This window comes from Brassica rapa, chromosome A07 (genome assembly GCF_000309985.2).
Source record: "Brassica rapa cultivar Chiifu-401-42 chromosome A07, CAAS_Brap_v3.01, whole genome shotgun sequence".
Lineage (NCBI taxonomy): Eukaryota > Viridiplantae > Streptophyta > Magnoliopsida > Brassicales > Brassicaceae > Brassica > Brassica rapa.
In genome coordinates, this window is record NC_024801.2 from 14,864,986 (window position 1) to 14,888,955 (window position 23,970).

Consider the following 23,970-nt stretch of genomic DNA (forward strand, 5'->3'; position numbering starts at 1 on the left):
CATGTCCAATAAAAATATACAATTAATTATCCTTCTAGCTATAATTGTAAAATTTGGCTACGAGATGTAACCAAAATCATCCTTAATTAGAGCATTTCCAATGTATTACTCCATTTTTTACTTCAAAATGGTACAACACCAAAATGGAGTAAGATTTTACTCTAATGTATTACTCCATTTTTTACTCCAAAAATAATATTTTTATATGATTTCATTTTTATTTTATTAATAATTACAAATAAAATCTTATACTTATAAAAATTTATCAATTAACTCCAACTATTTTATGTTTACGATAAATAATTAAAATATAAATTATTTGAATTAAATATTTATTATTAGAAAGTACAAGAAATCATTAAAAAAAAACATATATGTGGGTTCAACAATGAGCATTAGAATATTTTTCCTACAAATGATCAACTAATGCATTTCGTAATGAAAAATGAGCTTTTTTATCTTTGATATTCCTAAATCGAGCAAGAAAATTTTGAATTCGGACATTTTCATCTTCTGCAATTTCGATATCCGGAGGTAGAGCTTCTCTTCCAAGTTCAATTGGTGCATCAAGTTCACGCTCAACAAACTCTTTCTCAGACTTCTCTGTTTGGGCAATATTTCACCGACCTTAGCGGATCCGGAACGAATTTTTCAGATTATTAAATTACTTATTTTATGTTATTTTTATTTTTATTTTAATTATTTATGTTTCTGTTATTTTATGCATTTATTTTAAATTATTAAATAATCTTTTGTGGAATATACTATTTTCATGTTATTGTATCATTTTAAATATTATTTAAGTAAAAAATAGAAACATTAAAGATTCAAAAGACCATTTTAAAAATAAAAAAAATTCAACTCTAAAATGGAGTAATGGATAAGATTACTCCATAAATGGAGTAACCCTAGCCATTACTCCATTTTTGAGTTGAAAATGGAGTGGGGTTGAAGAAAATTTTACTCCATAATAATGTTTGGAGTTGAAAATGGAATATGGTTGGAGATGCACTTAGGACAGGAAGATACATGTCGTGAATTCAGGATTTTCCAACCACGTCACGGCTGATAAATATATTTGAATTGATTTTGAATGTGATCTCTAATTAATCTCTTATCTATGTTGATATCAGTGATATGTTGTCATTTAAATTACCTTCTGCTTGTCTACAACTCTCTAAACAACCCCATATACACTCCCATTAAAAAAATGAGATAACCAGATATTTTGTAGTTTATGGCTATTACGTTTTGTGTGAACTTGTATTTTAAACTCAATCAAGTATTTCTGAAGGAAATTATATTCTGTAAGTTTCCCTTTATATCAACATACAGTAAAAACTCTATAAATTAATAATGTTGGGAGTATGATAATTTATTAATTTATATAGTTATTAATTTAGAGAAATTTTCCATTTTCAGACTTAAATTTTTTAAAAATTATTTAAAAGAAAGAAATAATATTTTATTTCATAATATTACATGTTAGTTAAATACATATGAGATCATTTGATAGATTTTATGTATGTTGAATACATATGGAAGTATACAAATCAGTTTTTATATGTAATTCAATAAAGTAACACTAAAATAATAAAATATAAAATAAAAATTAGAGATACAATTCATTTTAAAAATTATAAAAAATAAGATGTTTTATTTATGTATATAGAAAATTTATATATATATTAATTATTAATTTATGATTTTAAAGGGACCATATATTTAGCCATAAATTTTCTAAATATTATTATTTTATTATTTTATCGAATCATGTCATATTTTACACCAGTCTAATTTGGAATAACAAAAATTTATTAACTTACCGTGTTTATTAATTTATAGAGTTTATAATGTATATAACATTATCATTAATTAGGGAAAACGTATATGATGATTGGTGAATATTTGCACCGAATAATAAAAAGCATATTCCTCGGACACCATACAAGTTCGAACCAAATTGATGTGAATGTGGTCATCGTTAAAAAGTGGTAATTAAGAAGATGAGTGCACGTTTAGACTGTCAAGATTCAAGAAGGAGCCAAGTCCTTTTAACTATATAAATGTTTTTAGTTTCTTACAGAACTTTTTGAGACTCTCACGAGATCTCGTGATATTACAACTGGTACTAAATTAGTGTTTTTACTGCACATGCATAAGAAATGTTTTTGGATTTTCCTGTTCGGGTGCTTTGCGGCTATATAATATGCATGTTGCTGTGTATATATTCATTTTTGAGTAAATTTAAATATTATACACTTATATAGTAAAACTTCATGTGTTTGACATAGTGTGCTCATAATGTGTTAATTATAGTTTAACTAGGGGTATGCCGGCGCGTAGGATCTTTAACACTAATATATATTTTAATGATTTCAAAACTATTTTTTTATGAAATGTGAAATTCAATTATCATTGTATAAAGAATAGAAATTTACAGAAATAAAGGCTTACAGATGAAAATTTACATGGTTGAAAAAAACGTTTTAAACTGCAAAGCTCTAAACTGAGACTTAAAACCAACATTTCATTTAGCATGCAAGCTTGTGGTCAGCCTTGTAGCGAAGAAAAGCAATCATGTTGCGAATTGCCTTGTCAATGATCCGAACCACTATTTTTGTGGTCAAGATTTCAAAACTATTTATGTGTTTGTAGGAACAAAATATAGTAAATATATAGAGGTATTTAAATTTTATTTTACTTTGTCCATCAGTTTCTTAACATACTTTTTTTTATAAAAAAAAAATCAAATATATGCATAAAAATAAACATGACAACCAATATTTGCGACTACACCAGAATTTCTGAATATTATGCTCTTAGAAATGAATAGAGTTTTTTGTTACCGCTACATCCAATTGAGCAAAATGCTTTTAGAATTCGTTGATTACTTTAGCTTTTGTTTTATGGGTGACATTTGCTAAAGATGTGAAAAGAGCAAGATTTATCAAAAAAGTGAGAAGATATATCAAAGTAGTAAGTGAAGCAAAGTGTGATCAATATCTTGTTCATTGCAACCATAGATGTGGCTGCACCTTTCATATCTAATGAGATTGAGGTACCTCATAAGAAGACGGGTCATCCACCATGAAAAGCTCGTTCTCCACCGCGAGTAGCTAAAATGTGATGGTGGGTTAGTGTTTTATGATACGACCACAATAATATATCTTCAATCACACTGAAAAAGTCCAAATGCACAACATTACAACAAATATATTTAGCATGGGGGAGGGGGGGTTGACATTTATGACTTTTAAATATAATTTAGTAATTCACATCTATGTTCCTTTCACACTTGAAGCTCACCCTATGACTAAGGCCACCATTATCACGGAACTTTAATGGGGTTTTAAAAAAAATTATTGCGTGGGCCCCATAAAAACCATAAGAATCGCACATAAACTATGAAATAAAAATCTATTTTGGAGTGTTTCTTGTACTGTTGGGCCGCCACGTGTCAGTGGGGCCTGCGATTGGTTCGTTTTTAAATATTTTTCTTTATTTCAGACAAAAAAATAATCAAAAAAAGGTTTCCTAAAAAACTGTGCCACCGGTGTCAGCGATAATTATGCTCTAAGAACGTTAATAATTAATTAAAAAAAAAACACCGGAGCACCAGACTCAGATCCCAGCAACGTCCTTAGCTTTCCTTTTATATACTTATTCCTTGGATTCATCAAGCCGATCAAAATGCATACATGATCTCTAAAATTTCAACTTTACGCCGCCATAGAAGAGATCAGACGTGTTCTGGTGCAAATAAGTCGGATATAATAGTGGAGGAAACTCACTAAGACTAAGGGTATGACTGGTTTCCCCGCTACCATCCGCAAACGCAGCTTTGCAGTTGTTGGCGTTTTGCAACAATCACTCAAACCGTTCTAAACCATTTCAAACCGCTATAAACCTCATAAACAACTCGGTTTAAAGTACATATTAATGAGAGTGGAGGACGTTACGGAGAGTTGATCGGCGATGTCATTTGAATTAGTCGACAGCTGAGCTGTGAAAATCCAAGTTCAGAAAATGAGGTAAACCCTACACTTCAATGGGCCTGAACAAAAACATATTTTAAAAACCCAAATACCATAACAAAACATTCGAAACTGAAAATTCTTAGTCTGCCACGTGTCCAGAAATGCTCCATATAGGAAAATGATGTGGAGGGTTAAGGTGAGAGAAAACTCTCCTTTATTAGTATAGATAGATAGATTTCTGTACATTTAAAGTAGTAAACCGTTAGTATGTGCCTCAAGTATTATATGCAATTTGATAATACTTGAGTATGCTGAGTAAAACCTCACAGTAATCAAAAAAGGTTTAGCTATACTATTAGGAATGTCACATTGTAATATTTCCTATTTGAAAATGCAAGAACCAGATTCGACGATTTTAGACTTAAGGTTTTACCATTCATGAATTTTAATAATATAACTATAAATGCTCTATATAAAAAATATATGGACAGATAGAGAAGTTCTACCTAATATAACAATTATCTACTGTTTTATCTTAGATGTTCCTTTTAAGTTATACTTTTATGTTTAACAGCACTACAACCAATTTTTTATGATTTTAAGGGGACCGCCCAAAACGATTTAACTTATATATTCAAGGAAAGTACACAAGATTTGAGTATGCATTTTGTTAAACCTTTGAATCTGGTATGGTAACATGAAGCCATGGGCGGACCTAGAGCTGAAGGGGGTGTGGCATGTGGCCCACACTAAGTTATTTTTCTTCCATGGTAATTAGTAATAAGCTTATTAAATACTCACTTAAATTCAACATTAGTTACCAGACCTTGGTTAGTGCCCCTGCATGAAGCACTAGTGTCTAGTGGTTGAATAGTACGCTGCACCAGTGGTATTTGCCCACCCTACAAAATGTATTATTTTTACTATTCAACAAAATAATTACCTTGAATATGTACTTGGGAAATCTTCCAATAATAGATATGAAATGTTTAATGTAAATTATCTTATTCAACAGAATTCACCATTACAACTGCGACAAAGAAAAACCATTATTTATTTATTACAATCACTTTCTATATTTGTATTGTACAGTTTCAACTTCAGCTAATGGAGACGGAAGGAAAATGTATGTAATAATCTATCGGTTTCGAAAAGATTCATGTTTTAGAAAAAAAATGTTGAAAAAACATTTTTATCTTTTCAATGCATTATTTAATGTTAAATTGTAAACTTAAAAAAAAAAAGATTATTGTGTTTATTAAAATTTTATTGGTTGAAAGTTGTGAGAAATATTTAATTATAAAAAAACAATATTTTAATAATCAAAATTTAATATATTTTCTTAATATGTAAAAAGTTTAAAATTTATTCTCTTTTGAAACTTAGGAAATATAATATTTTCTTATTAATAGTTTTTAATGCGTTATCTTAATTGTAATAGCTAAAAGAACTCAATTAAGTCATTTTAATTTCTTTTTCTTTTCTTTTTTTTTTTGGTGTAAAGTCATTTTAATTTCATTCTCCCTAATTTGGAAATATTTAAACCTTGCTTTTTCTATCGCCGGCCATCCATTTGTAACTATTATTTTTAAAGTCCCAGTTTTGTATAAGATGTCTTTTTACACAGAAACACACACATATTATATATATATATATATAATCTAAAAGATCTCCATCTTTGCAATTTTACATTTTAATTTGCACATGGTGGCGAGTAGTAAGAAGCTCACTACGTACGAAGTATAAAGTATTAACATGCAAATTCATGCAAGAAATAAGGTTCCAAATGAATTAAAACACAAATCGTATTTAACTTTATTAATGAACTAATAACTCATAGTCAACCAACTTACGAATGACATATCATAAACTACGTAGACTAAATTGAAATTACACTTAACACAATAATTTAGATACATTGTAATTCTTTTTTTCTTAAAGGATACATAGTAATTTAGTAAAAGCAACTAAGCAGTACCCTAAAGTATATGAATCTTTTTAAGCCTTAGGCTCACTGTTCTTGACAGCATGTCCAACGTCGGAACTATGTCCTGGTGTCGCTGTAGGCTTCATGAAGTCATCTTTAAGCCCTTCAACAGTATCATTACTCTCCTTCATCTTATGACCAATGCCCGGACTATTACCTGGTGAAGTAGGCCCGAAATCATCAGTGTAACCGGCCGTGAATTGATGATCACGATCTTTACCGTCTGTTTGCAACTGTCTTGCCTCATTGTATTGTATTTTATCAAATACAACTGACATGAAGAGAATGGTATGAATGATATAAGCTGAGAGTTTCATGTTATTTTTTATGTCTGGGATTAGTTTCTAGGTTTATGAGAGAAGACGCTTGAGATCACACGACTTTTTTTGACAAAAGAGATCACCCGACTTTGGCTTATGTTTTTAAGTTACTTGAAAGAGCGATCGTTTTATAAGTGTAATATGAGTGGAAGTGGAACAATGAGCCCAGTGATTTAACTTGGACCGTTCAAGTATCAATTTTCCGTAGTATAAGAAAATCCATAGTGTAAATTATAAAAAAAAGGTGTAATAGTAGTATTAAACATATATATGCTTTAGTAAACAAACGATATGATGGACCCTTGGTATCTTTTAAGGTACATCTAATATCAGAAACGTCGGTTTCAATCATCACCAATATAAATCAGCTTTAAATTTTTATAAGTTTAGTTTGTTGCTATTATCTTATAGTAAACAAATCAAATATAATTTAATATGACACAATCTAAGCGTGCAGATGTCCTGAATCTCTCATACTTGTATACCTTTTGTAATTTTTCAGTGGAAATAAAACATAGCTGGTGATCAACATTGCTGGTGATAACAAAGATATTAACTATGTGTTCATATAAAACACTACATTTTCCTAAGTTGTAAACTGAGAAAAAACTGTAAGCACGTAGGGGAAACCAAAAAAAAAAATGAAGGGGAAACCATTTTATCTGCTCCAGTCAGGAGTCAGGACTAACCAAGGTTTGATAATATAAAAAAAAATTCGATAACGATTATCTCTAGCCCTGAAAATAAATTGTTTATAAAATGCCAAAGGGTAACTAAGTTTCCACAAAAGCCGCCCTTCCCTCACCATAGAAAGGCACTGATGCTTGAATGGCCCTCTCCCATCTGGCCATCTCCTTATAGATAATATATACAAGAAAATTATATATACTTTAGACTTTTAAAAATATGGTACAAATCTTGAAAGAAATCCTGTTTTATTTATAGATGTATATAATCAACAAAAAGTTATATAGCATGGTTGTTGGGAACTGGAATGCCTCTCTTTCTTAAATCTTTCGTTTAGTTAATTTTTTCAAGAGACTTCACTAGTTTTATCTTTATTTCTTTAGAAAAAGATGGCCTGAGAAATTATTTTAAGATACGTTTTCAATTAATATTTTGTTATATATACTAAAATTTTGCATTTGTTGAGATTCCCTGTGGGTATATGATCACATTCTTGACTCCTAAAGTATATTTTAAATTAGGACACTCCACTCACAACTACAAGATCTTCTCCACTACCAAAAGGGTTGGCTACCATCAAGTCATATTTATAAAATGTTCGTACAAAAAAATAATTGTAATCATTACATGTACCAATATTCTTTCGTATTTTCTAATTTGCCTTCTAGAACCGTTAATTATGTTGTATAACTTTGTTTCTCTGAATGTAGTAATTAATCTCTTATTTGTTATTGTTGTTTTCTAACGAAGCTCAAGAACGATCGAGTTGTTTTCTTTTCTTGAGAACGGGTTGTTTCTTCCAGATGAATAGGTAAAAACAAATAAAGTTAGATTAAAGGGGGTTATTGGGAGTTAAATTTTGAAGGAATTTTAAAATTTAGAGATTTTATTGTTATTGGTTAATGAATTCTTAAAATCTTATTAGAAACCTTTGTTATTGGTTTCTAGACTTTTAAATTCTATGAAAATCTTATGTTATTCAAAAAGTTTAGTTTTATTGACTTTGTAATTATATTAAACTCTTTTGTTATTGGGACATAAATTCTATAGTTTTACTCATAACACTCAACTTTAAAAATATCACATATAGTCATAAGATTCTCAAAATCTATGTACCAAAAACACAAATATACAAACACAACAAGATTTTTTTACATTTTTTTGTCAAGTCAAAGATGATTGTAAAAAAAAAAAACTAAAGATAACAGAAATTATTAAAAAAAAAAATTTTTTAAAAAAAAATCTTTCATGAAATATAACTATTTGATATCAAAATAAAATCATGAGAAAATTCATAGGTTTATCTTAAAAACTTCAAAACAAAAATATAACAAGACAAATCAAAATGTCAAAATATTAAAAAACCAAAATTTTTATTTAATTTTCAAATAGTTCTATTTTATGAAAGAATTAAAAAAAAAATAGAATGATAAGTTTGGAAAAAAAAGTATATATGAAAATCTATAATAATCAATGACAATTTATACAATACATTGGATAAGAATTCATCAAATCTACTTAACTTTTAAAAATCTATTAACTCTTAAAATTTTCAAACTCCACACAAATTCTATTTCCAATAGGCCTCCCTAAAATTGGTTAAGTGAATAACAAAAGACAAACAAAATCCTAACATAGGGAGCAAGCCGTCGAGTTTCTTATTCTCTTTTTTTTTACAGCCTGTTGTACTTCCAAAAAAATCAAAAAATAATACAAAAGTCTTAAAAATAGTTCTCTGTGTGGTTTTAGATGTTTATTACATATGAAAATCTGTGTTTTCAACAGGAAATTAGAACTTGAGAATAATAAATCAATTATTTCATCTCTTAAAATGTCATAAACATATGAAAATCTGTGTTTTCAACGGGAAATTCGAACTTGATGATAATAAGTCAATTATTTTATCTCTTAAAATGTTAAAATAAAACACAGAGTAAAACTTAAATTTTAATTTAGAACTAGATTTTGACCCGTGCAACCGCACGGGTGTTTGTTTTCACTTTTCTATACATAAATTATTGTTTTAGAACATAAGTGGTATATATTTTTAATGTTAATCATATACTTAAATATTTATATAACTATTTCAAATACAATAATTTTATAATTTACATGTTATAATTAATTAATTGTTTAAACCTTATGTATTTGCCACTTCTTATTATATATTTATCTTATTGTATTTGCATTTAGTTATTAAGCAAATTAATATATTCATGAAAAAATATATTTAAAAAATATTTTGTATTTAATTTATGCTAAATTCTGACCCGTATTTCAAAACTGGATTTCTTTTTATCAATATTTTTATGCTTATTCATTTTAGATAATTTATTATTGTATATATAAAAGTGTAAGATATGTTAATTTTTAGACATGTATTATATAGTTTGTTAATTTTAAGTCGTTCTATCATCATATTATATTTTAAATAAATAGTTTATATTTATGAAAATAAAATTTATAAATTTATCAATTGAATATAATTTTATCATATTTATTTTAATATAATAATTATATTTTAACATGATCATGACTATAAAAGTAGATAAAATAGGATATAATTTATTTATTTTCATTTCTAAACGATAACTTAAAATACATTAAGTTATTGTTTAAATATTACACAGATTTATTAGAATTTTTAAAATATAATATATAAATATATATTATATTTAAAATGAAAATATATTATGATTAAAGTAGTTACAAAGATTTTATATTATTAACTTTAAAGAAATACATGTTAATTTTTATACATGTATTATATAGTTTGATAATGTTAACCCATCTTCCCAACATATTAGATTTTATTTTTGAACATAAATATTTTATAATTACGAAAATAAAATATATAAATATATAAATTTAATAATTTAATACAATTTTATTATATTTAGCTCAATATAATAATTTTAATATAATATGATTGATTATGATTATATAATAACTAAAATATTATAGATTTTTTTATTTTTCATTTTATATAACTGAATATATTAATGTATAATAATATTTTAAACTAATTTTGAAATTAGTGAAAATATTTAAATATAATTTCAAAAATGAAGATCTAGTAAAAATCTTTTTAAACAGATTTGTTAGAATTTTAAATTAAATATATTTTTATTTAAAATGAAAAGATATCAAAGGATACTATGATTAAAATATTTTAAAAATTATATTTATTATTAGTCTGAATTAAAATATAGTATGAATTTTTATGAATAGGTTCATTAAGTCCATTTTTAAAAAAAATCACACATGAATCAAGGTTGTGACTTCTGTTTTAATATATAAGATACAACTACCCAAAACATTAACTCATAGAATGGTTGATATATGGTATATATATGTATCTAAATCAACTGAGAATTGAAGTCAATATTCTTAATGTTACATACTAATCTGGAATTCGGTATAGTCTTATTTGGTAATAAAGACACACAGGTTCTTAAAAGAAGTTATTATAATGACAAACGATAAAGAAAACTTAGTGGTAAGGAAGAGTTGGTGGCTAAGTTGATGGCAATGGTGCCTTTGACTTGATTCTACTCACTCGTTGACGAACTAACTATTCTCGTCTTTCAGTACTTTAATGTTTCATAGCAACTTGGCTTTATTTTGTTTTTTAATACTCACTATTTTTTTTTTACAAGCATGGCGGCGTTGTCGGACACATTAAAAGTTCAAATAAAACTTTAAAATGGATAGACGGAATAAATGAAAACAAGTGTCAAAATAAAACAAAATCGCATGGCGACGTTAAGATACATTTGAATCCTACAAAAATATTCTTTTTATTTTTTGGGATTTTATACAAAATATTCCTGATAATGAAAGTGATATTGATCATTTGGTTGGACCGACTGATGAAGTATTTCAAAAAATTTGCAATAAAACCTCGATTCAGGCATTTTGCATGTGATTGTGTTAACGTTCGAGCGAATAGTCCGTTTGGTTTGATTAGATGATAGTTCAGTTGAGTCGGGTGATATATATAGTGTTTGTTAAACTGACTTTTACACTGGAATAACAATTACACCGAATAACCCAAAATAAATCAGATCTGATCGGATCTAAGAACACCTCCAATGGAGGTTGCTAAAGAAAGGTTCTTTAAGAAAAAATCCAAAAATAATCAAAAAGAAAAAAAACTGATAGTAACCGGTTCCTAAAAGAGAGTTTTTAAAATTGGTAAAAACTTCTAACGTGTCCGTTTTTTATTGACAGCCTCTTTCTCTCTTTGTCATCTCTTTTTCTTTTTCGTATTTGTCTGGTAAATCAATTTTTTTACACAGGCCTCAAACCTTAATTATTTCTTCTTCATCATGTTTGATTTCGTGGGTATTATCTCAATTTAGGGATTTTTATGTTCTGATTTGGGAATTTAGGTTTCTTCAAAATTGAGAATCAGTCTAAGAAAAGAGACATTCACACTTGTCTTTTGAGAAAATCCTTGGTGGTTTCCCTGAAAATCTTCACTAAAGAGACATTTACACTTGCCTCTGCAGGGTTAAATCTTTCGATCAAGGCACCAAGGTTCGTCTACTTCATTCTCTCTCTTTCTCTATAATCAAAAATCAAAATTTATAAGCTTTGTTTTCTGAAAAAGTTAATGAATTGTATTGAATCTGCAGAAAGTATGGATAGATAAAAAAAACCGGTGGCGTCAAAATAATACTTCTTTTCTCCCTTATCTGTGTGTTGATCTGATTGCCTTACATAAGCTCTTCAAAACTATACTTTTTTCCTCCTGAATTGGTTTGTTGAGTGGTAGATGAGTATTGAAGTACATAGTCTTGTGGTTGCTCTGATCCGTGTGTATATGTGGCATTGTAATGACATTAGTTTTGCTAAGTTTAATGACACAAATATCTCGTGTTCTTCTATTTTTAAGTTTGAAATTCATTTCAAACTTAATTTTTTCTTGTTCTTGTACATCTTAAGAAGATGTTCTACCATTAAAATATCTAATCTTTCTTAAGAATCCATAAAAAAATTTGTACCATTGGACATGACAAAATATTGCAACTTTAAAAAGTTTTTAATTTACAAAATTTTAAAAATTTATAACTAAAATAATGATAAGTACCTATGAGAGGTTCTTACCATTGGAGATTGTCTAACATTTTTCAGAATGACTTTTACACGGATCAAAACTTGGTTTAAGTTTTTATGGGCAGTCGATAAAAGAAATATAGTATTTGTTTGACAATGATATTTGACTTCGGTGAGTTGTTTGTTAAGCTTTTTATAAGATAAATAATTACATGAGTATTTAGCTGAATATGATAATTGAATATAATATCAAATATTTTGTAGTAGCTTGAGACAATAACTACTAATTAAAATTAATTCTTCTGAACTTTGTTGATGTCAATAATTGTCGTTTATATATTACAGAATATTAGTAGATACAATAGTAACAAAATATTACAATCTGCGAGTTACAATTTCCACCAAATGAAATATATCAAAATGCATTCTTTGCATGTGTAATTTGATATTATTTTATGTCTAATAATGACTATGCATTTTAAAGCAGTTTTATTGACAAAAGGAGTGAAATTCACATAACATTGATGGACAAATCACGCAGACGAAAGAGTAATTTTGGAATGTTATCTACGAACGTTTTGGAACTTTTGACCAAAAATAAAGAAACATATGTATACAATTTGAATTTTGAAAGGCAAACTAAAGAGTAATTTTGGAATAAAATTAGTCTTTAGTTGTAATTTATTGTAAACACTTGATAGTCGAATTATCCCACACTTTTGAATATTCGCGCCATATAAAAATAATATGTGCCGGCAGTGCAGCCCATTTAACGTCATGTTGAAAATTGAAAAGGTTGATACTTTTTCTTTTTCTTTGCCTGGTTCCTACACGCAGGGAAGTCAGTTCAAGGGCCTACCACACTTTCCGACCACAGACTTTTTGGTTTCGTTTCAATTTATTCTTTTATAGACCTTATTATGTATTTAAAACAACAATTTGCTATACGTAATCACTCGTAATTAAAATAAACAGTGGCTTGTATTATTTATAAAGGACTCAAAAAGTAAATAACATTGAAAGCAAATCAAAAAGGTTCGAAAGCTCAAAAAGTAATCACTCCCTTTACAATTAATATTAAATTTGAACACCAACATACCAAGAGATGTCTTTATCTTTTACAAGTGTCCCATGTAAACATGGACTCACATAAACTCTTTCAGTTCACCACCGCACGAATGCCGTAACTTTTTTTTCATGTATGGCCTTTTTGCATGTGAGCACATGCATGATTATTCTTTTTTTTTTTGATCAAACACATGATTATTCTTAAGCATAAAAACGAGTTATTATGTATTTTATAAATTACATATACAATGAATTAGGGTGATTAAAATATACCTCATTCTGATTAATCAAAATATTTTTTTAGTTTTTAACGCATATACAAATGCATATACTAGCTATTATTTTATTGACTAATAAAATAAAACTTCAAAATAAAACTCTACATCCGCAGCTCTACTATTTCAATCTTAAATCTCTACAATCTCTATTTGGAATACAAGAAATAAGATCAGATTTATGTCGCAGTTTTTAATGCAAAATATAAATGACAATATTCAAAAATAGAAGTAATTTATAGAAATGTATAAAAGTATATAAAATGCCATGTTTGTGTTTAAATATTAAATCATAATTTATATAAAAGCTTCGATTAGTTGTTCAGTTCTTATGATTATTTTTGCCATATTTATTACTTAACAATGTGTATATTTTACAGTTACCGATTGATTGATTATACGTATGAAGTATCATGTGTACTCAACCTTGAGTGGATCGGAAAGAAAACCTAAACCATTTTATTCAATAAAGCCATATTTAAAGAAATTTCGAACGACCGACGTAACATATCATGAGTGGAACTGCATGAGAATGATTAAAAGACAACAAATCACACGTTAACAACACATACTGAGACACATGAATATGTGGAATTGCATAAATATGATTAGTTGTGGGGTAAACTATGGCCAATGCCAGGGCTATGACCGGGTGATGTAGGCCTAAAATCTTCTGCTCCCTTACCTCCCGGTGGCGGCGGTGAAGGCGACGGTGGTGATGGCGAGAGCTGCACCGTCTTTTGATCAACCATCAGTCCGTTGTGCATTACCATCATTTTCTTGTTATCTTCATGATCAACATTCATATTTTTTAGGATTCGTCCGTGGACGCAACTAAACCCTAAAAAGAGAACCATCACTAAAAAAACACAGGCGAACAATGTTTTCTTCTGACCCATATATGATTCCATTGGAGAAAAAATGGGAAAGAAAAAGAAAACAGAAAAATAAGAGAAACTAAATATCGTTGTTAATTTTGGACTCTCAGAATGTTTGAGAATGGTGGTGTGAAGTAACACTTCCATCTATGGGGGCATTTATATAGAGACTATAACGTACTTACTATTGCAAGTATAAACTAATTAATTTAAGTCGATTTAGCTATTAAAATTATTACAAAGTAGGTCGCATGCTAGTACTAGTATTATTTTAAAATACAACGATTGGTGTAAAGAAAACATGCAACTAATTGAATCAAAATTTAAATTATATATAAACACTAGGATAAAATATGCGTTTTCCGCATGGTGAGTTTATTTGTATATATTATTGACAAATTTATTTATATATTTGATCTTTTTTTATACATATACAATATTTTTTGTTGTTATTATATAATTTCTTTTCGATTGACCGGATCAATTTTTATTAAAAAATGTGAAACTAAACTATAATTAATATATTATGGGTTGATCGGATTGGACATTAAACAAATTATGACATAATTTTTTTCTTCACTGAATATATTCTTGAAAAAAGGAAACATAATTGAATTATTTTGACATTTATCGTCCATATGGTTTTGAAAGTTTCCAGGTCAAATTGAACTGAAACATGTCATTTTAATACTTTTAGTCGTATGTTTAAGGAAAACTTACATTTTTATAATTTAAAGTCGTTTTAAATTTTTTTTTAAATAACATATAAGAAAAAAAATCTAACATATAATAAAAGTATAACATATAAGGTTTCCTCATTTTTGTAATTTAAAGTCATTTTAAAACTTTTAAAATATAACATATAAGGTTTCCTCATTTTTGTAATTTAAAATCATTTAAAAAAATTCAATATATAACATATAAGAAAAAATCTAATTTTTTTATTATATAGTTAATGTGATTTTTTTTTAAAATAATATAAAATTAAACAAAAATGAATAACGATGCAAATATTTATTATTCATAGTCATTAATTGTAATATATATATATATATATATTAATCATATTTGGTGATTTCGTAACTTTTATTTAAGAAAAAAATATACGCTTCTTATATTTTGGGTTAATATATTGTTCTCTAGAAATTAAATTTGCACCGACATTTTTTCAGCTGATTCTTAAGCTGTCACATAAACTAAATTGATATCCTAATTAAATGACACCTAAGCAGAATCTCTTTTTTAATTATACAAATTTAAAGTTATAATTTTTTTGAAATGATTCTCAATTAATATATGGGATTTTCGATATATTTCAGAATCTTTGTAGCTTCCGTCGCTGCTTCGTGACTACAAAAGAGTAAAATGACGTGATAGGAGTCCAACTGGGCTGCTTCTAGGAAAAAAAAAAGGGGTCCAACTGGGGTCTCGCTAAGGCCCATCTAATATGAATTCTTGTTTCTCTTGCAACAACTTTTATTGTTTAAAACTAGCAATTGTTTCTCTTCTTTCACAAGTGTATCTGAGTAAAGTAATGTACATACACCAAATGCAGAAAGAATAAACAAATAATCTCATGCAAATTTAAAAGAACTTTCGCTCTGTTCGTTTTAGCCAAAGAGTTGCTGAATCACAGCCTCAGCGTTTCCATTGTATTGTGATAGTAGTTGTATTGCATCAGACCTCGACAACGCCAGAAATTCCTGAAACCATCTCTCTAGTGAGTCGTGTGTCACTAAAATTTAATAAGGAAAAAAAACATTGGTCCACAAGTCAATAAGGATCTTGAAGAAACGTACCATTACTTTAAGTATTGCACTTTCTTCCCACAAGGCCTCTCTTGACGAAGTCTGAGTCGTCATCATCAAGCTGCTGCTACCACCATCTTCGGAGGTCATGGTGCTCGAAGACGTCGTCGTGAGTTGAGATGACAAGTTTGCGTTGTTCTCTTTGTTTGATCTTGATTTGATAGCACCGATCAAATCAGCGTTCACTTCTTTCAAAGAATCTATCTTAAGGAGGTTACTGAACCGGTCTTTACACATCTGAAGCTTGAACCACTCAGTATGGGAGTGAAGCGTCGCTCTTATTATTTTCATAAGCTGCGGTTCTTCAATCCCGAGCCTATTACCCACAGAGACCTAAAGGAAAATGGCAGAAACCAACAAGCCAACCATTTATTTGTCAAGCTAAGCTTTATCAGACAAAAAGCAGAGGAGATTTGAAACTAATAAACACTGTTGTTACCTGTAGCGTATTAGCCAGATCATTCAAAGGCAAATCTTTCCCAGTTGTGTTTCCGTCGGGTTGGAGTAAAACTACCAAAGTTTCCTTCAACGTCTTCAGTAAAGACTGGTCATTGGCTGCCAAGGGACCTAAGTGAGAGCACGCGACCTTTAGTGCTCCGTTGTGATCACCAGCACTCACCAGCTTTAGAAACTCAACCTGCTCATAATACATATATATTCTTTTGTATCTCCCACTACCGAGCAGAAGAAGAAGAAAATACAAGCAGTTTCTCTTAGGGAGCTTTCTCTTGTTACCTGCTTAAGATGGAAATGTAAAACCGGATTCTGTGTGAAAAAGTCTGGATCCATGGTGCTGATCTCATTACCGGCTTCTGCTACCATTCCTCTGCTAACCAATTCCTTCAGCGCCAAGGCTATTTCATACTTGTTCTCTAAAGGGTTTATGCCTGTCTCAGTCTTCGAAAATGAAGGATCATGAAGACGATCCGTTTCATCAATTCTCCCTCGCCATCTTTTGCGTTTATTGCTCTCACAGCTCATATGGGATCTAATTCTAACCAGAGCTCTTGTGTTTTCACATTTGTTTGACCAGCTATTGCTGCAATCTTCAGAAACGTTGGTTGGTTCACTGCCAACTTCACCTCCTTCTTTGCTAGACATTTCAGAGTCATTTACGAGTGCGCCATCAAGCATGCTGTAGTCCTCAACATCTGAATGTTGACTTGTGTTGAGATCTATTTCAGCAGAACAGTCTCTTGATAACCTATGCGTCACCTCAGATTGGTTGCGTTTGACAGGACCCGTGATCATTTGCATCTCTGATCACAGATTAAGACGATCAGAATTTCATAAAAGCCAAGCAAGAAAAGGAGGTATAAGATAATGAAAAAAAGTATCATGAAACTGCCTAGAGGTTGACCACCAACCTGAATCAACAATACCCCTGTATATGCAGTACTCCTTAACAAGTTCATCAAGAACAGAAACATCTAATTGCATCCTGCACAATTCATTCTGGAAAGCCTGGAAGAGGTCACCTTTGGCAAATTTCATGCTATCAACGGCACCTTGTCTAGTGAGCTCAACCGCATGAGCAAGAGCCTGTATGTCCACCTGAAATTTGATAATTAAAAATCAGTACAATGCGTATTGCACGCTGAACAAGAAGCTAACTGCCACGTTACCTCATCAAACGGTGGTGCTTCGTACATGCTTTCCAGAGGAGTAGCTGGGGGATCACGTTCCTCCAGGAGCAACCTATGAGTGAGATCAGAAACTGCGGAGGAAATTCCTTGGTGAAAGCAAAATCCTTTATGTATGCTGGTAAAAAGTAAGAGATAAGGCTTAATCAGAGCAAGTGAAAAAAAAAAGGGGATAATAACAGTGAATAACTTTTACCTGATCAGATATCTAAGCGTCATTGAAAAAAGTGGATCATATGCTTGTAAAGAAGCCCTCAAGACAGATGACATAAGTCCAGCCATTTCATACCTTCTCTTCTCTGCCCACTGTAGAACAGAAAGCGCATGATGTTATAGCAGCAGTTCAAAAGATGAAATTAAAAAAAAAAAGTGAGATACCTCGTTAGCAACTGGAGAGGTTTGATCATCTTTATCATAAATGAGTGCAAGAAGGAGATGCTTGAATTCCTCGTAAGCTTCCTTAAAAATAGATAGACAGATAGATATATGCACAAGGTCAGAACATGATAGACTGAGAACCAGTCACAACAGTGACTTACTACTGATAACACAGTATGATAGATAAACAAGAAGGGTTGCCAGCTATGCTAATATTAATGACAATAAAGATGGAGCTAAAATAAACAAACACAAACAGAGAAAGAATATAACAAAAAGCAAAGTATGTAACAAAATAAATAAATAAAAAATGTTCAGAGTGAGAGAGTACCGGATAGGCATCGAGAGCAGAGGGAGCAACACAAGTCCTCAAGCAATGAATAGCAGCAACACGGTCTTCATGCGTTCCTTTCCTCAGCAGCTCAATAAATTTCTGAAAGCAAGATTCGTTCTCAGGTTAACAAAACATCTATATATATATTCATCCGATTTTTGAATTTTTTTTCAGCAATCCTAACAAACCAAAAATAAATAAAATTACGGATCCTATCCTCCTAAATCGGCTGGAGGCATTCGAGAGTTAACCTGTTTCTGAAGGCGAAAGAGAATCCTGTGATCATCGAGGACGAAAGGAGCGTGAGAGCGAAGCGTATCGATGGCGTTCTGAATGTCCCCGGACTCAATCGAGTTTCGGATCCGGCGAATGATCAATCTAGCGTGATACGACGATGAGGAGATACAAGGCGAGGAAGAAGGAGACGGCGATGAATTCGCGCATGCGTCTTCTTCCACCACCAGGTTCTCGGAGGTTACGAAATCGATGATCAGAGCATCGAGCGCTTCCCAATTCACCCGCGTACAATCCATCCTTAGCTTCTTTTCCCCTCGGTTTTGTCTACTTCTACCTCGATATTTCTCCTCCCTCTGCGAACAAAATCTGCCGGCGATCTCAGAGTAGCTCCGCCTGGGGCATCGGTGGGTGAAACTTTTCGGTTTTACGAGAGAGACGAAGAAACGACAAGTGAAGAAGCCGCCATGCCTTCTTCGTCGTCGTGATCCAACCCACAAATTAAATGCCACGTGTCCTTTGTATAGATTGCCATTGTATTGTAGGCTCGTTATTTAATTTGGGCTTAATTAAAGCCTAATTGATTATCAGATCGAGCTTCGATATATTTGTAAATCTCATTACAGGCCCAAAGAGACTAGATGCCGCTCTATTTCTAGAGATATTTAAAAGCCTAGTTTAGATAAATGGGAGCAAAGTCTACCTTGCAACCAAATACAACAGCGGTTAAATAATAAATTAATAATATTTACATTTTATATAATTATAAAAATATCAAAAATCATAATATTATAATAAATATAAAAATTATATTTAAAAAGTTATAGTTTTAAATTTTTAATATTATAGAAAATATTTTTGTTTTAAATTTTATAATATTAATTAAAATATAATAGATATATTTTGGTATTTTTATAAGGGCAATTGTCAATAATAGCACTTTTTGAAGTTTATGTCTCAAAAATAACAATAGAAGGAGAAAGTCACAAAAATGACATTCATTAAAAGGTAAAATATCTCTAATACCCTTGGTTTAAAATTAAATAAACAAACAAAAATAAATAAAAATAAAATAAAATAAAATAAAAATAAATAAAATGAAAAAAAGAATTTTTTTTATAGTTTCAGATTATATGTTTTCAGATTCGAAATTTTTATAATTTTTTTTTGAAATTTTTTTTTTGAATTTTTTTTTGAATTTTCTTTTTATAATTTAAAAGTACTTTTTGAAACTGTTTTTAAATTTTTTATTTTTTATTTTAGTTTTTATTTTTTATAAAATTTTAAACCCTAATTCCAAAACCCCACCCCTTAACTCTAAACCCTAAGGTTTGGATTAATTAACCCAAGGGGTATAAGTGTATATTTACCTCTTTAATGAAACCTATTTTTGTGATTTTGGGCCTTGAGTGCTACTTTGGGAACAAAAACTTGGTTTGGTGCTATCCTAGTCTTTTTCTCTTTTTATAATTCCAATTTAAATTTTTTATTGAATATTTTTTATTTTTGTATTTATATGGTTTTTGAAAAAAAAGAAAAAAACATTATCCTCCCGCAACTGCCCGCAACCGCAAACGCTAGCTGGAATCTGCTTTTGATTTTAAGAGGTTCGAAGCGGTTTGAAGCGATTTATAGCGGTTTGTATAATTGTTTCGAAACGCTGTCAACCGGTAGCAACCGCAAGAACTGCATTTACGGGTGGCAGCAGGAAAACCAGTCATGCCGTTAGTCAAAACTGATAAGGCAACGTACTGTTTCGATACAAGAGAATCGCATTTTACTATTCTACACATGCACATAGGACTGGGCGTTCGGGTACCCGTTCGGGTTCGGATCGGGTTTTTCGGATTTTGGTTCCATTTTGTAACACCTCCTAGGTCCCATTCTTGTAAATTTACAAGTACATATCGGATTCGGATATAACACTTCGGTTTCGGATCGGTTCGGATATGTCTAAGTAACCATATATCATTCGGATTTGGGTTATATCGGATCGGTTCGGATATATCTAAAGTAAAATCTAAAATTTAAAAGTAAAACATAAAAAATATATCATTCTTTGTATATAATAGAGTATTTAAAGTGTTTATTTAAATTTTCAATACTTATTGTTAGATATCATATCCAAATAAATATGAAATTAAATATTTGAAGTACATATTTATGTTTCAAATATTTATATTATATATTAATTTGGACATTCGGATCGGTTTTTTTGGATATTTTTCGGGTTTTCGGGTTATCCGTTCGGGTTTCGGTTAATAACACTTCGGGTTCGGATATGTTTTGTAACACCCTATAAGATCCATTGAGATATTTTTATATTTCGGATCGGGTACGGATCGGGTGTTTTGGTTCGGATTCGGTTTGGATTTCGGATTTTGGAATTTATGCCCAGCCCTACATGCACATGTCTTAATCTCTTACATTTGTTCATTGTGTTAGACGATAGCCTCTTTTGAGACAGTTTAACAATGAGGCCTTTGTGATTATAATAGAAAAGAAACTTAGTGGTCATGTTACTTAAAAATATATATATATATATATGCCATTGTGAAACTTTGATGCATTAAGAGCATCCCAAAAAGATTCTGTTTTGGAGTTTGCAAAACTTTATATTTAAAGTTTTAAAGAATTTTTCTCCAATAGCAAAACTTCAAGTTTAGCTTCAAAATTATTTGTCTTTTACAATATAGTTTTTATATTTTTCATAATTAATATAAACCTATAAAACTTTTATAAATAACCAAGACATATATAAAATAATTCAGTAATATTAATTAATAAAATATTACACTAAAATATAAAATTATAAAGGGAAATACCCAAAGATAGTACTAAAAAAGTTTTGGTCACAAATATAGATTCTAAGAATCAAAATGACCAAAATATTTCATTAAAGAGGTAAAAATACATTTATACCCCTAAGGTTAACTAATTCAAATCTTAGGGTTTAGAGTTAAGTGGTGGAAATTTGAGATTGATGTTTAAAATTTTATAAAATAAAAAATAAATATTAAAATTTTGAAAATAAAAATTTTAAAAATAGTTTCAAATGTATTTTCGAATTAAAAAAAATAAAATTTAAAAAAAGGTTTAAAAAAATTCAAAAAATAATATTTCAAAAAAAATTATAAAAATGTTTGAATTTGGAAACATATAATCTAAAACTATTAAAAAAAATTATTTTTTTATTTTTATTTTTTTTATTTTTTATTTATCTAGAGTATTATAGTCTTTTTACCTATTAAATGAAACATTTTGATCACTTTCCTTCTTGTGGTCTACTTTTGTGATCAAAACTTTAAAATGGTCTATTTATGAGAATTGCCCAATTATAAATATAAATACATAATTAAATATTAAACTACAAGAAAAATACCACATTATTCCATAAAATTATTTATGTAATGCTTCATCTTCGGTTACATAACATTTGTTTGGATAATATTTTAGAAGTTCTGGAGCAAATTTACTAGATTATTGGTGTTGTTGTAATATCTAAATTTGTGTAATAATTATGTCTCATGTATCTTTTTTTAAAAAAAAAATTATCAAGTTTTGTTTTGTAATATTATTGTTGTTTAATTTTGGTTTTAAACATATTTATATAATTTTATGTGTAAAATTTTAATTTATTAAAACAAAACTTGAAACATTTATGATATACAAAAGTTTTAAAGATTAAAACAATAAATAATTAAAATAATTAAAATTCATTAGTGGGATGTGTAATTGATTATAAAGACCAAAATGCAAATAAAAAACAAAATTCAAATTTGGAATTTTGAATAGTGAAACTTTAAAACTTTAAATTTGAAGTTTTTAAGTTTTTTTTAAAGCAAAAACCTCTATATTTAAGGGTTAATTTGTTGAATAACTATATTGGAAGAAGAAAATATTGGTTTTGTAGTAAGAGGGTAGAGAGAGATAGAAAGAAAAGGAAGGAGAGAGGGAAGGAAATGGTTAATTAGTGAAATATAATTTTTTTGTTGGTTATTGGTTCAAATTTCCCTATATTTAAAGCTATAAAATTTATTTCGGAAATGCTCCGAGCAGTAGATAATGCGGTCAACGAGAGAGAGAGAAGTTGGAGTTGAACTGTAATAATAACTAATAACAAATCGACAGATGATAGATCTGTAAAGACTATGATGACAAAAGACATGCGTTACTTCAATTTTTAAGACTGGAAATTTAATTTTCTGAACTACTCTCTCTCTCTTTCTTTTGTACATCCAACAAAGTTTTTCAAAGACAGATCTATACCTCACAAGATCAATGAAACATGAGTAGTGGAAAAGAGTTGATGAAATAAAACCATCTCGGTCAAACAAATAACACACAAGTGCCTGATTTTTTAGGTTTTTAAATGACTTTCAAGATCCAAGATTAACATAAATGTAACATATTAAAAATCTGAAAGCAAACATGTTTCTAGCTAAAGTGAAAGCTTTTTGTTTTTAATAAGCTCTACATACTCTTCTTCAGTTCCTTGCAACTTGACCCTTCTCTTCCATTCATTGCTTCCTGACAACCCAAAATTTCAATGGAAGAAATTTTTTATCACATTTGACATTGACCCGAAAATAGAAAATTGCATAACTTTCATCAATGCACAGAAGAAAAAGATGGATACAAGATTTTGACAAAATCCAGATGAGAGATGTAGTACCTGAGATTGTTTCTTGTTGATCATATGAAAAAATCGCTCTTCATTGTTCTTTGCCCCAACATGGGCCCTCTTAAGGCCCAGAAGCCCTTTCCACCTTCCCTTAGAGGAAGAAGAAGATGAGAAGACCGGTGGCTTGAGAGAGAATATGTTGGTTGCATCACGAGGACTTTCTTCTTCGTCTTCGTCAACTAGAAGCTCTTCTCTCAATGTTCTCTGGCCTTGATTAGTCTCCTTGTAAGGCAGCAGCTTTCCTTTAGAGAAAAGTTCATCAGCAGGCATCATTGTGTAGTTGGAGACAGAGAACTCGAAATTTTCAGAAGCTGAAGAAGAACCCTCTTGTTTGGAGAGAGGGCTTGATCTCGGCGTCTTCGTAGTCTCAGGCCTTATCTCAACGAAATCATTAGAGAAAGAGATTCTAGGACTCGCACCACCACCATTGGAGTTGTACATTTCTAAGCATGCCATTAGAGTGAGAACTCGTTTGTGTCCAACTATAAACTCACTTTAAAGACTCTTTTGGAGAGAGAGAGAGAGAGAGTTAATTCTGGTAGGGACAGTCAATTGCACAGAGAAGTCTTGTGCAGTAGTATTATATAGTACCCAATACTCATTTAGTTCTTATGCACAAAGCATCAATGATGA

The 23,970-nt window shown here is 29.7% G+C and overlaps 4 protein-coding genes across 4 annotated transcripts; all 4 read right to left on the bottom strand.

The window, feature by feature from the left end:
• Nucleotides 1-698: 698 nt before the first annotated feature.
• On the bottom strand, nt 699-9,053 carry LOC103829562 (precursor of CEP6). The gene has a single exon (XM_033275745.1). The coding sequence runs from the start codon at nt 6,282-6,284 to the stop codon at nt 5,979-5,981; it is 306 nt and encodes a 101-aa protein (XP_033131636.1). The 5' UTR covers nt 6,285-9,053; the 3' UTR covers nt 699-5,978.
• Nucleotides 9,054-11,299: 2,246 nt separating this feature from the next.
• On the bottom strand, nt 11,300-15,182 carry LOC103829563 (precursor of CEP5). Its single transcript, XM_033276113.1, has one exon. It carries the CDS (start codon nt 14,401-14,403, stop codon nt 13,987-13,989), a length of 417 nt encoding a protein of 138 aa, XP_033132004.1. The 5' UTR covers nt 14,404-15,182; the 3' UTR covers nt 11,300-13,986.
• A 532-nt stretch (nt 15,183-15,714) lies between these two features.
• LOC103829882 lies at nt 15,715-19,207 on the bottom strand (the record flags this gene model as incomplete). Its single annotated transcript, XM_033275990.1, has 10 exons — nt 15,715-15,959; nt 16,056-16,397; nt 16,504-16,701; nt 16,800-17,323; nt 17,432-17,618; nt 17,690-17,825; nt 17,904-18,013; nt 18,086-18,166; nt 18,417-18,518; nt 18,671-19,207. Coding segments are annotated over 10 exons (2,310 nt in total), but the record flags the coding sequence as incomplete, so codon positions are not given.
• A 3,739-nt stretch (nt 19,208-22,946) lies between these two features.
• Nucleotides 22,947-23,855, bottom strand: LOC103829564. Its single transcript, XM_009105236.3, has 2 exons — nt 23,329-23,855; nt 22,947-23,183 (listed from the first exon to the last, which is right to left on the bottom strand). Exons 1-2 carry the CDS (start codon nt 23,791-23,793, stop codon nt 23,127-23,129), a joined length of 522 nt encoding a protein of 173 aa, XP_009103484.1. The 5' UTR covers nt 23,794-23,855; the 3' UTR covers nt 22,947-23,126.
• Nucleotides 23,856-23,970: the final 115 nt, after the last annotated feature.